This window comes from Manis javanica, chromosome 1 (assembly GCF_040802235.1).
Source record: "Manis javanica isolate MJ-LG chromosome 1, MJ_LKY, whole genome shotgun sequence".
In the NCBI taxonomy this organism is placed as follows: Eukaryota; Metazoa; Chordata; class Mammalia; order Pholidota; family Manidae; genus Manis; species Manis javanica.
The window spans coordinates 69,336,751-69,350,585 of NC_133156.1; the positions used below are offsets into that span (position 1 = coordinate 69,336,751).

General features: G+C 38.1%; 1 protein-coding gene across 2 annotated transcripts in view; it reads left to right on the forward strand.

The window, feature by feature from the left end:
* The window catches only part of GIN1 (gypsy retrotransposon integrase 1), a 65,908-nt gene that overhangs the window by 35,969 nt on the left and 16,104 nt on the right, over nt 1-13,835 (forward strand). Inside the window, exons 9-10 of one of the 2 annotated variants that reach the window (XM_073233449.1) lie at nt 590-671; nt 1,573-1,900. In XM_073233449.1, coding sequence (XP_073089550.1) covers nt 590-625 — 36 coding nt within the window. In that variant the 3' untranslated portion in view covers nt 626-671; nt 1,573-1,900. Of the gene's footprint in view, nt 1-214; nt 367-589; nt 672-1,572; nt 1,901-13,835 lie in introns of those variants that run through there. The other variant, XM_073233451.1, reaches the window with a different exon arrangement.

The following is a 13,835-nucleotide window of genomic DNA, read 5'->3' on the forward strand; positions in this document are numbered from 1 at the left end:
TAGCATTATGTAGCAATTATGTTGAAGATGCACAGGCCTATCATCCCATGCTTTGTATCAGGAAGTATGTTCAAGAATGTTTAAAGGAGGATTTTTTGTACTAGCAAAACCTTGGAAACAACACTGATATCCATCAGTAGAATAAATTGTGGCATATACATGCAATGTAATACTAAGTAGCAGTGAAAATGAATACATCTTTTTTTCCAAGAAGCATGGATGAAGTGAGAAACACAACAGGGACAGAAAAATCAATTTACAAAGGAAGGTGACACATGAGCAAAGTTTTGAAGAAAGCGAGAAAAGGAGCCATGTATACACCTGGAGGAAGGGCATTCCAGAGTGAGAGAGACAGCAAATGCAAAGGTACAGAGCTATTTCTGTGTCTGGTGTTTTAAGTAATAATAAAGGGGCCCATAACACTTAAACAGAGAAAGAGAGAGCATAACAGGACATCAGAGAGATAAAATAGAATAAATTGTTCCAGACCTTGTGGGCCATTTGTATGGACTCTGTTTTTAGTCTGAGTAATATGGAAACTCCCTGAAAGTATTGGAGAACCATGGCATGATCTTATCCTTTTTTTTAGACAATCACTCTGGCAGCTGGGATGGAAATGGACTGAGAAGGAGTGATGGAGGACTGACGAGGAGGCTGCTGTGGTATTTCAGGTGAGAAACAATGAGGGCATTGGTAGAAAGGGGGCAGAGCAAAATGGTTAGTATGTGTTGTGTTTTGAAGCTGGATTAAACAATTTGCTGATGTGGGATGCAGGAATTTAGAGGAAGAGAGAGTCTATGATGAGTCTAAACTTTTCAGGCTTACATAACCAGAGGATAGAGCTGCTGCTGAGATGAAGAGGACTAGGAGGAAAAGATTTGGGCAAGAAAAGAGAAATTCAGTGTTAAGTATGTTGAGTTAGAGATGCTTATTATACATTTGAGTGGATCTGTTGGGTAGATATTTGGATCTAAGAGCCTGGAGTTCAGGGAATAGGAATTCAGCATTCACTTATACGTAGTTCAGACCTCTCCAAAATAAAAGTCTCATTAATATGTGTCCCTTTGGAGAGGCCACAACATTCTCTTCGCTGCAGAGATGTGCACTTTCCATTGACCTGCCAACCTTCTTATTAATCACCGCTGAGGCAGCCATCCAAACATCTGTGATGGATTATATGTGCTCTATGGCATTATTTATATTACCTGGCAGAGCAAGCAGATGCTCAAGCAAGTTTCCGAGCTTTATGAATGATGGCAGCTGGTCATACAGTCCCTTTCCCCTTTTGATGGATGTGGCTGATGCTAACATCACATTTAAGGGAGTATAAATAAAGTAAGCATGTTCTCAAGAATCTCATTTTCATCTGCCAGAGGAAATGGAATGAGGCAGAATATGAATCTTTGTGGTGACTTATTCTTTTGCGGTCACATAGTATTTTGTCTTTGCTGAGGAATTTATAATCCAGTGTATTTTATATAGAATTTCTGATATTGTTCCAATATCATTTTCCTATTTTCACCTGAATTTTCAATTTGAAAACTGGAGAGAGAACGTTCTTTTTTTTTCCAGGACAAGACTCAGAAATTTCCTTGGACTATCTTCTATTCCACCTCACCAACTTGAAGTTGTTAGCTTTAATTCTAAATCTGCCTTTGAATTCCTATCAGTGAATAATAGAATCTAAAAGTCTTAGCGTCATATGTAATTTTACTAAGATACCTAAATTGTCAAGGTCACTGGATATAGGCGCTAACTGAAGTATTTCAGTTCTCTCAGAGGAGGAAGCTGTGTTTAGCTCCAGCGGTGAAGACTTTTATTCCAATTGTGCCGAATGCCTGGAAGGTCACGTGTAACTAGGGAAGACAGTGGGCACTGGAGGCAGCAAAAAAGCAGAGAGGTGAGTGTTTTCTGTTCTCCTTACGCACATCTTCAGCTCTTTGCATAGCGAGCTTCACTCTCTCCCAGGTGGGAGGCCTTCTTCTGTCCGTTAAGTTTTGAATCTTCCAGACTGTGGCATCCTGAGCTGAGGAAGCTAAGGTGGGGAGTAGATCTACCTGGTGGTGCGATGGGGGTTTATTCACAGCAAGAGTACACTACCAAGCAAGGAGATGCTCCTGTGGGACACAGATTTCCACACACAGAAAAAGGTTTCCACACCTGTGGGCCTCTCCCTGAGCGCTGTTGCTGGACACCCTGGGGCAGGGCATAGAGCTGGCCTGAGCAGGACAGCTGCAGGTGTTTTCGCAAGTGTGAAGCTGGGGAATTACCTAGTCCCTTGGAGGAGCAGGAGAGTTTCAGTACTTGAAGGGGCCGGGACTGGTTTTGGAAGCCTTGAACTAACATCTGCATGACACCATGGTGACAGGGGGTTTTCATGCCTTGGGGAAAACTTTACCTTGCTTGAAGATGATAGTATAGTTTTTTTAAAAAGAGCTTTATTGAGATATAATTCACACACCATAAACTTCCTTCATTTAAAGTGAAAATTGAATGGTTTTTAGTATTCACAGACTTGTGATTTTAGTCATTTAATACAGGAACTTTAATTGTAAACACCTTGAAACCAGCCTTGCTGAGGGCTGGCAGGAGAGAAAGGAAGGGAGGAACACCTGCCAGCCACACTCTTTTTAGTATTCTTCCCTTCCCTTGGATTCTGTCTCCACGGAATCCATGCCTACCTCTTCACAATCTTTCTCCAGAGCTGCCAGGTCGTCCTGGGCCTTAGAGAATTCCCCTTCCTCCCTGTCTTCCCCCATATACCAGTGTATAAAATTCACTTGCTGTACATGAGATCAGACCCTGGTTCGGGTGGGCTCAGGCCTCAGGTGAAGGCAGTGGTGTTACCCGGCACGCACACCACCCACTGCTCCTCGGTCAGGCTTTCCCTGGGATGATGGTTGGGGGGCAGGTAGTTGATGCACACCTTAAATCCAGATGGGCACCAGTGTACAAACGGGATGATATATGATATGCTTGGTAGTGATCGCTGTGTTGATATCTTTTGGGACCACATTCTCCCCTGTCCAACATGCAGCAGGCTGTGTACTTCCCATGGTAAGGGTCAGACCTGACCATCGGGTTGGCTGGTTGAAATCTAGGCCATGGGTGGCTGCTCATGGGAGGCCTTCTCCACTGTGATGAGCAGGGTGTAGTGGCCAGGGGGGAAGTGGATGCCGAAGTTTGGGATTAGATTGGTCGAGAATTCCATCAAGTCCATGTTCAAGGCCCCATTGAATCTCTGGAAGATGATGATGGTGGACATAATCTGTCCAGTCAGATGATTGACATTGGTGTATGGGGGCCGTTCAATATCCAGGCTGTGCTGACATAATGTTTACCTTAGTGATCATGAAGGCACAGTCAGAATGTTCCAGTGTTCTGTGGTCAGGATGGAGTTGTAAGGTTCCTCCATGGCCATGGAAACCTGGGGGTCTGGCAAATTTGAGCTTGGCCTTCTTGCCATAGACAGCTGAGAGCCATTCCATGAGCAAAGATGCAAACACAGAGCCGGTGCTGCCCTAAAGCCATGGAAGATGAGGAAGCCCCACATCCCTGGCACAGATCCACCAGTTTTCAGATCCAGTCCAGGGCCAGCTCAACAAACTCCTTGCTGATGGTGTAATGGCCTCTTGCATAATTATTGGATGTCTTCCTTCTTGGTGTTCAGCTGCTCTGGGTAGAAGTGTTGCCTGTAGATCCCTGTGTGCACCTCACCCACCACGGTGGATCCAGGTCCACAAACTCTGCTCTGGGCACAAGCTTGCCAGCCCCAGTCTCACTGCAGAATATGCTGGACAAGTTATGCCCACCGCTGATATTTTTGTCAGTTGGCATTTGACCATTGAGATAAATCCATGTTCAAGGTAATACAGTTCCCAGGAGGCACTGTCAGTCTGAACAACTTCCTTCCCACATGCACCAGTTTGCATCATGGAATAGTCACTCTCCCACCTCTTCTCAGTCCAATGCCAACTACACAACTATTTATTTTTTGGCTTACCCTAATTTTAATTTGCTTTTACTTCTTAAAACAGCAATAGATTAACAAAATACACAAATGATTTTGAATGACATGTGTATTTCTTTGTGTATTTCTTTAAAAAATACACATGTGTATTTCTTTAAAAAAAAACCTCAGCTAAACAATTTCATGATTTTTCTGTTCTTTGGTTAGAGAATAGTGACTATTTGCCAAAAGGACATGGATACATCATGACACCTGACATTCCAGATATTTTCAAATACCTGGGTGCTTGGCATGATGTAGACATAAAGACTGGATGACTAGTGGCATTTTAAATTATTCTTCTTGAAAACAGAGCCATTATTCACAGAATAGCATCTCTTTTATGTGTGCACAAATCCATGCAAATATTGTACTAAGTTTTACCACCAGATGTCAGCCATTCACTGCACTGGTAATAACTACCCTGAAGAAATCTTTATAAGGAATCTATGTGTGTGGATATTTCCATTCCTCCTTTCCTCTGTCCTTTCATTCCTTCCTACCGTGACTGTCAATCAGTCACCTACTGATCTCTCATCTATTTATTTATAATGCACATATCTATTTTAATCTACCTAAATAATGAAAAGGATATACCAGAGATTTTTAAGGAAAATAACACAATAAAGAGTGTAAATATTTACATATACAAATGTGAACATGATACTACAATGTTTTCTAAACTGTGGTCTGGAATTCAGGCCCTTTTCAGTGTAGGAACTTTGAGACCAATGCAATATTTTGCAGCCTTTGTTAATACTTTCAACTATTACTGAGAACCCTCATGTTTTGGAACTTCTATGAGATTCTTGTTGTCATTCTGGAATTATATGCTTATTGAAAGAGTATGCAACATTTTGAGAAAACTATGCAATATTTGATTTTTTGGAAGAGCTCTAACATGATTAAGAAGCAAATTAACCATTGGAGAACTATGCAAAAAGAATTTTCCCCTACCAACAACTTCTAGTTTAACTTTTTTTCTATCAAATGCCTTCTTGAACTAACATGTATCTTCTGTAATCCCTCACTCCAAACTTTGTCAGGTTCCTGGCTCTACTTATCACCACTGAACTTAACACAGTGAATTTTTATTTTCTTTCCTCCACTTGATTGTGGGCTACTTGAAGTTTGGTAACTTAGCAGGTATCTATTGATGAATGAATTTTATCCTCTAAACGTGGATGGTATAGTGAGACTATAATGGATTGTTGGTCGCCTACTCAGCAACAGTTGTCTTCTATCTTTCCTTCCTGCACGAATTTTTTTAGGTGTTTAGCACTTCTCTTGTGGAGCCATGGACTTAGGCTAAAGCTGATCCCACCAAAGCCTCCTGCATGGGCCTGAATGATCTAAAAATAATCCAATTTCATTTGCTCAGGATTAGCTCAGAAATGACGGTGAGATGCATATTAGGGAAAATTTTCTTAGAAGGTTCAAGGAAAACTTTCCTCGCTCCTGAAAGAGTGTACTACAGGGAGCATTGGCAGATAAATCTTTGCAAATCCATTGTCATCTCTGAAAAAGAAAGTGCTAATAATGTCCTTGTGTTCCTGAATCCTTATGTGGAGTTGATATAGATATGGGGAGAGTAGAGGAGTCTCTCTCTCAAATTTTCAGACACCTACTAGAGACATCTTCCATATTTCACAGAAAAGGACATCATAGAAAATGAAAGCAACAAGGAGTAAAACATCTATGTTTTACTCTATGTGTCTCTAGAGAGAGGGAGAGAGAGAGAGAGAAAGAATTCTGATGTTATCCTTTGTGGCCCTAGATCCTCTTACCCTAGAATTTTAATAAGCCAATGAGCCATAAATTTCTCTGTCTCTTATTTTTTGCATAATTATAGCCAGATGAGATAAGAGCTTTGATAGAGGAAGTCCGTGTAGGTGGCTAGAAAATTGTTGAGAAGCCAGGAGGGCTGTAAGGACATGGCCATTTGAGAAAGAAGTTGAATATGGCTTCTTTTTGCAGTGAGGCTGCTGGGGAAAGTTGAGGGTGGGAATGAAGGAATAAGATTGAGATGAGGCTGGAGAAGTAAGCAGGCTTCTTGGGACAGAACTCTTTTTGGCATTCACCTCTCTTTTCTAGGTTTAAGCAGAAAATTCAGTGCCTTGGTGAAACTCTTCAAGATTTCTGTGAATTTTATGACTGTTGGGAAATAAACTGAACTTCATCAAAATTAAAAACTTTCCTTGGAAAACAAGGTTGAGGGAATTAAAAGGTAACAAATGATAAAGGACGTTTATCCAATGTATATAAAAAGACAACAGCCATTTCTTAAGAATTTAGACTAATTTGTGATTTTTATTATAATTTGTTCTTTTCTTTGTTCAGTAGAGAAAGTAATTTTTTTTACTTTTACTAGCTGACCTCAGTATATTAATATATATGATAAAATCAAGTATATCAAATGCAGTTAAATCCAAATTCCTCCTCATGGTTATTATGCCTTATACTGCAATCATTTGTAGGCTTATTTTAGTTCCCTTGCTAGATTACAAACCCTCAAGGGCAAGACTGTGCATCTTGTATTTTACCTGTTGAATGAATCCTTTGGCTTTTCATTTATTTAATTTTTTGTTGGCTAAAATATGGGTAAATATTTTATTACAGTTGTGAGAATTATAGTTGAGCTTTTAAGAAAGGAGCATTTCCTTCCTAATGGAGGCCAAATAAGTCTCAGAACAAGGCTCTAGAAATTTGAAGCTCTTAATGATTTCTGTGAATTTTGTGACTTCTGGGAAATGGAATAATATGAGAAAATAAACTGAAAAAATCAAAATGCCAGAAACTAAATCAACCGTAAAAGTCATTGGGGTTAGTATAACTAGATTAGTCAATTTCTTTCTTTGGGCTTCATTAAGAAAAAAATCTATTAGTGTATGTAGTAGGGTACCCAGCCAGGGATTGCATTTCTGGTTTTTTTTTCTTCTTTAATAAGAAAAAAGTAAGAGGAAAAATATACACACTACTAGAATGTAAATCCTGGTAGAGATGGATTTGCCCTTTACCACTGTGCCCTGGAACTTAGAGATTTTGCTTGTTAGACATTCAGAAGTGCTTACTAAATAACAAGCAAGTATCAGAAATCACCTTAGAATTATGGAAGGAAGCTTCCTTGGCTCAGTCAGGTTGGGACATTAAAGCTCACCAGGGTATCTCTTTTAGAAAGGAAGAGAGGGCCAACAGCCAGCCCCCAGTCTCTGGTAAAGAAGGGCTGATTGATTATTCACAGTAGCCAAGATGTGGAAACAAAATTCCATTGACTCATGAAGGGAAAAAGAAAATGTGGTTTATACATACAACAGAACACTCTCCGGCCTTAAAAAAGAAGGAAATCCTGCCACCTGCACCAACGTGGATGAGCCTGGAGGATGTTATGCTAAAAGGGAAAATAAGCCAGGCACAGAAGGGCAAATTCTGTATGATTCCACTTAATGGGGTATCTAAAGTAGTGAAACTCATAGAAACAGAGTGTAGAATAGTAATTATCAGGGGCTGGGGATGAGGGGGAGGATGGGAGTTGCTATTCAATAGGTCTTTAGTTTCAATTATTTAAGATGAATAAGTTCAAGAGGTCTACTGTACATTGTGCCTATAGATAGCAGTACTGTATTGTACACTAAAGCTTTTGTTAAAAGGGTAGATCTCATGTTAAGTGTTCTTACCACATTAAACAACAAAAAGAAGCTTAATGGAACTCAGAGTTTTGAGGGTTTAAGAGGAAAATTCCTGACCTCCAGTGTGGATTATAGGGAGGGAAGGCAGGTAATGGTTCTGTGTCCATAGGCACAGATACGAGGATCAGCCATGACCCAGGATTCCTGGACATATCGGCATCTTCTGTGTGTGAGGCCTGAAAGTGCCCAGCATTAAATTTGGCCCTCAGGTCACGGGGAAAACAATGTAACACAGAGAATGCATATAGTGAATCTGTGGCATCTTACTACACTGATGGACAGTGACTACAATGGGGTATGGGGGGGACTTGATAATATGGGTGAATGTAGTAACCACATTGTTTTTTTCATGTGAAACCTTTGTAAGAGTGTATATCAATAATACCTTAATAAAAAATTTAAAAATCAAAAACAAAAAAACCCTATGATTAAAAAAAAAACCTTTGGCCCTCAGAGGCCAAGAATAGCACTCTGGGAGGGCAGTCACAGGGTGGCTGAGTCAGACTTGAATATGCCCCTGCTGAATTTGCAGACCTACTGATTCCATGCTCCATATTCCTCTTTTGGGGGGTGGATTTTTATGACCACTCCAGAGAAGGACAGGATGGGGAAGCCAGTCATCAAAAGGCTGATAACTGGCTTTCTGACTTAACCAATTAAATAAGATAATAAAAGTATTTGATCATATTTGTACCATGAGTTTGGGGTACATGTCATATTGATTATAATAAAATAAGGAGATAATGTTATATCCTAAGTAGATATTGCCAGTATCTAGTCTAGAGCCAGTAAGTCATTTACAGAAGAATGCCAGCTAATAAATGAAGACAAAATGATAGAATTAGAAAATCATCATTACTGAAGAACTCCTCCAAAATTCTGGATTCAGGAGAAGCTCATCAATGGATACTAAAACTATTGGATAAAAGGTTATTGGGGAACAGGATATTCCCATGGTCCTAAAGTCAGAAACACTTTTGAAAGACAAAGTGGAAATAGGACATATATAATGGAAAGATTTGTTGGATACTGTCTTATTTAAATGATCAAACGTAGAATCACCAATAATGGGGCAAACTGACATTATACGTCTCCTCCAATGAGGCAGGGTACGTAGGCAGCATCACAACCAAGAATCAATCATGAGGACAGATGAAGCCACACTGTGAGAGCTTCTATGCAGGACAATTGGCCTGGACTCTTAAAAGTGTTGATGTTTTAGAAGAATAAAAAATGACAAGGGAATGACTTTAAAGGAGACAAAAGAGATGGTAAACAGATGCATCATGTAAATCTTAGTTGAATATTGGATCAAGTAAAGAAAGCCCCAAAGGGGTTTCTGAGGACATTGGAGGTTTGAATGTGGGCTACAGATTGGCTGCTATTAAGGAGTAGGTGTTAAATTCTTGGGTAGTAATGGTTTAGTGATCATAGAGGAGAATGTCTAGTCTTTAGATGATATCCAATTATTTAGGGTTAAGATTATGATGTCCTCAACTTACTTTCAAATGGTTCAGCAAAACTAAGTAAATTTGCGTGTGTGTGTGCGTGCACATGTGCACACCTGCACACTTGTGCACACACCTGTGAAAAAGAGAAAGCAAATGGGGAAGAATATTGATCACTGGTGAATCTAAGGGGTACGGAGGTGTTCATTGTAATAATCTTTAGTATTTCTGTGGCTTTGAAATTTTCAGAGGAAAAAATGGGGACAAAAGAACATCATAATTTGCTTGTGTGTTTGTTTTGGAATGGATAGTATTGACTGAACTCTTATAGTCAAGCAACTATCTCTCCTATTGATTGGAAGCTGCCTGTTTCCATCAACCTTAGTGGAGTAGAAATCGTAGTATAATGATATCTTTTAGGCCTTAGATCTCTGCTCTTGGCCCTTGGTGTATTTTTTTTTATTGTCGTTATTATTGTAATGAGCCAAAGTTGAGCATTTCTTCCTGTACTCAATATTGTTTGTGGGAATTTGAGATTATCTTCATTTATACATTGGTATAGACTTAATCATTCAATGTCCCTTTTCAATGTAACAGTTTAAACGCCAAACAAATAACTATTTCAGTAAACACTTTATCTGAGAAATATTATTAAGTGGTTATGGTCTTAAGGTAACATTAATAAATATCTGCTATTTTTTTCTTCCCAGAGTCTACCCTTATTTAACTGGCAATGGTTAAATTTTCTTGGGGAAATGAATCCTTTATATCATCAGTGAGATTACTGTGGGATGCGACTCTGTCCTGGTTCATGCATCTCACTTTCCCTGCCCAGAGTGACTGATTCTGAGATTGGTGCATGAGCCAAATCAGGCCAGTTAGTCAATATACTGGAACTCTCTAGAAAGAGAAGCTAAGAGTTAATGCTGGTAGGATGTAAACCTAGAGCTGCTGATTGCCACTTTTATTACCACATGTGTGGAAGATCTTCATGAAAGTGAATTTTATTGTAGCAGAAAGCCAAACTAAGGCATGGAGGGAGGTAGAATCCTGATAGGATCACCCAAGTCTCTCTCTGTTGCTAGCCATGCCTGGGTTTTTCAGTTATGTAAATCAATAAGTAATAATACCTTTTTTGATATATTATTAATTCTTGATTATTATTTCCATTATTAATACCTAAGAACTGTTCTTAAACCTGTTTGAATTGAGTTGGATTTCTAAGTAAGTTTGATTAATACAATGGTATACAAAATAATCAAATCTAGACCGTGGAATTTCAGGTCTAGAAATTCCACTCAGTATTGATTAAGACTGGGCCAAACTATTGAATAATACTGTCTCCTTACCTTAGAAGTGAATTATAAGAATCAGTACAATTGTGCTGTTCCATGGACATGCATACTTATCCCTCAGTTCTGAGACAACATATTTTTTAAAGGCCTGGAGAATGCTACAGTATAATAGAGGAAATAAAGAGGGCATTCTCAAGTGAGAATTCATTTTAGGAGAGTCTGTATGGTGAAATGCAGTATTTCTCAGAAATGAAAACTGTCCTCTCTTCTGTAGTCAAACTTGTTTTTATAAACTATTGTCTATTTCATATCCTATCTTGGCTATTTATTTTATAATCTATCTTAGTATATCTTGAATCTGAACACTTTATTATCAGGTTTTCACTGGTAAACCTCTTCCCTCTGATGGTACAATGTGTACTCAATTTTCAAGCACATAAAATATATGCCCTTGTTTTGTACCTGTAGTTTGGGTATATGATTGATATCTTCATGCTTTAGTGTTTCAAAAATTGTAAAGCTGTAAGAGGTAGTCAGATTGACCATCATAATATATTCTTTACAATGAGTATCTTCCTTAATTAAACCATGATGTTGGAAAAACACACTGAATAGGTTTAGTTGATTCTTGCCTTTGATCCCATAAACAAGTCAGTCAGTCAGTCTAGCATGGTGACCTACTAAAGATATCATTTGTATTTTGTCTTTGTTGCTTTTCATTCTAGGGAAGCCCCTAATATCCTTTGTATGCATCTGAGTAACTGGTGGGATACTCAGGGGGATAATCTAAAGGGAGAAGCTGCTGGTAGGTAAGCTCTGGCCCTGAAGACAATTTGTATCCAAGTTTTTTGTGATCTGGGTTTGAGGAACTGGGTTATGAGCCTAACCATCACTCTATAGAGCCCACATATTTAAGAAAATTGTTTTGGTTGTGTCTAATGATATGTTTAAGGGTCAGCTACTCTCTGTATGACTGTTTTTCTTAAGAGATGGTCCATGGAGCACCTGGATCCAAATCACCAGGGTGCTTCCTCAAAATGCAGATCTCAGGCCTCACCAAGGTAATCAATCAGACACTCCGGGAATAGGACCAAGAGTCAGTCCTCTTACAAGTTTCCTAGTTGATTCTCACATTCCCTGAGGTAAAAAATACTGCTGTAGGCTACATCAACTTGTACTTACATCAACTTTGAGCTACTACGTGGGTGATAGTCTGGGGAATAAGCCCTAATATCAAATCTGTAGCTTCCTTTGTCATTCAGCTACTTAAAAATTTGATTTATGTAACATCTGTGTGAGAGTTCAAAGGTGCATGGGAATTCTGAAAAAGAATATACTGATTTGATAAACTAAGAGGAAAGCTTAGAGCAAAAGATCTTACACATATGATAATTCAGGGCCAATTCAGAGAATGACAAAGCTATTCTTTTAACTCCCTCAAAGAATATTCTTTGGATAGTTCAATGTGAAACAATAATCAAAGCAAACTGTTTCCTTTTGCCTTTCAGTAAGTCAATTATGCCTATTTTAATTACCCAAGTTAAAACATTAGCAATTAAGGCATTGAGATCTTAGTACTAATGGTCATATCAAAACACCTCAGATGGCATCTTCTCTCTCCAAACATCTGTAAATTATAATTTATGTGAAAATACAGCTAGCCCCTTGTAATTGGCAAAGTAGAATAGCCATTCTCAAAGACAGTGTTTTTCAACCTGACTGCACATTGGAGTTACCCAGAGAAATTTACAAATATGACCTGTATCAATATTCTACTGTAAGCCAACTAGATCATTATCTCTGGAGGGAGTGCCCAATCATTTTCTCTTAAATTCCCCAGGTAATTCAACTATAGAGCCAGGGAAGGTATCCACTTTTTAGGCACTTCCCCGGCAGTGCAATCTCTGACTCAATAAATGAAATTAAGCCTAAGACAACAATCAATGGAGAGATTGCCTAAAGTCAAAGCAGTGCATTCACTTCTACTCTACCATCTTTAATTAAGCCAGGTTAATATAATAAGGTGGTACATTAAGACAGAATTGTAATGCCCCAGCCAACTTATTTTTTCTGAATTTCCTTTTTTTATTATACCCTTTGCTTATATAAGGAATATAATGCCACCTGCTATACTAAGGGACATCACATGTAACAACAGATCTATAAAAAATGTATTGGTCTACTCTATGGATATTGTTGAAAACTTTGATCACACAACATAGTACTATTTTTCAAGAAGATACTTGGAAGCAAATTTTTCTGGTCTTATTAGGAATTCTAAATGTTTTAATGGACTTATGAATTATGTAACTAATCAAGTTTTATTTAATGGACTGCTATAAAGTTTAGAGCTAAATTCTCTTCAGGAGTAGGTGTAATAGGAATTATTCTTGTATTTTTCTTTTTTTCTTTTTGTTTTTCCTTTTCACCTGCTTATAGTTTATCATTTTGTTATTTTTTTTATTTGCATTCATTAAGCCATTGTAAAACTGTTGAGAAACAAGATAGGTGTACATAACACTGAAAAAATATAATTAATAGAGCTAATGATCAAATATTGTGCCACAAAAGATGTCCTTAATGTAAGTCAACTAATTTCTTCAATGTGAAAAAAAGAGAACAGCATCGAAGTCCACCTAAAAATCATATGTCTTGGGCACTGGACTAATTGTTGATGTTGAAGGAAAAATATAGTAAGATAGAGTGAAAAAGCACACATCCATCAGAATGAAGGGTGTGATTCTACATTTAATGTTTACCACTGAAGTGAAAAAAGAGGCATAAAAGATTGGTCAGAGGGAGGAAAAATGTATTTTCATTTCAGAAGGAAAATTACAGACATCAAAAAAAGGGGAAGTTTCTACATGGGGAGCATGTGCAAATTAAGTTTTAACAAGAAGTTGAGGTCAACATATGGGGAGTGACAATCTTTCAATCAGATCCTCTTTGGCAATAACTTTGAGGAAAATAATCTAGGTTAAGTTAGATTTTTAAATATTACATAGCTGGAAAACATACTAATATATATGTGTTTTGCAAAGTACTGTGTATTGTTTTTGTGATTAGTCAGTTAAATCTTTAATATACCACTACTAAGCCTGAACTGTAAGTAGGCATTTTGAAGAAAGGGTTCTAGTGTCTGATAATTGTAGAAAGGAAAGTTATCAGGTTCTTACTAAATTGCCTAGATGGATTATGACAAAGATGTTTTAAAAGTAATTTGTGGTCACTGTAAGAGATGAATATTCCTATGAATACATGGGAATTTGAGTGAAATTATTCTATAAAAAGAAAACTATTAGTTGTAACCTATACTGATGGAGTTATTTGTATATGTAATTTGAGACACCGGTTTTCTCTTCCACCATCACCTTTTATTAAAGTATTTACCTTTCTG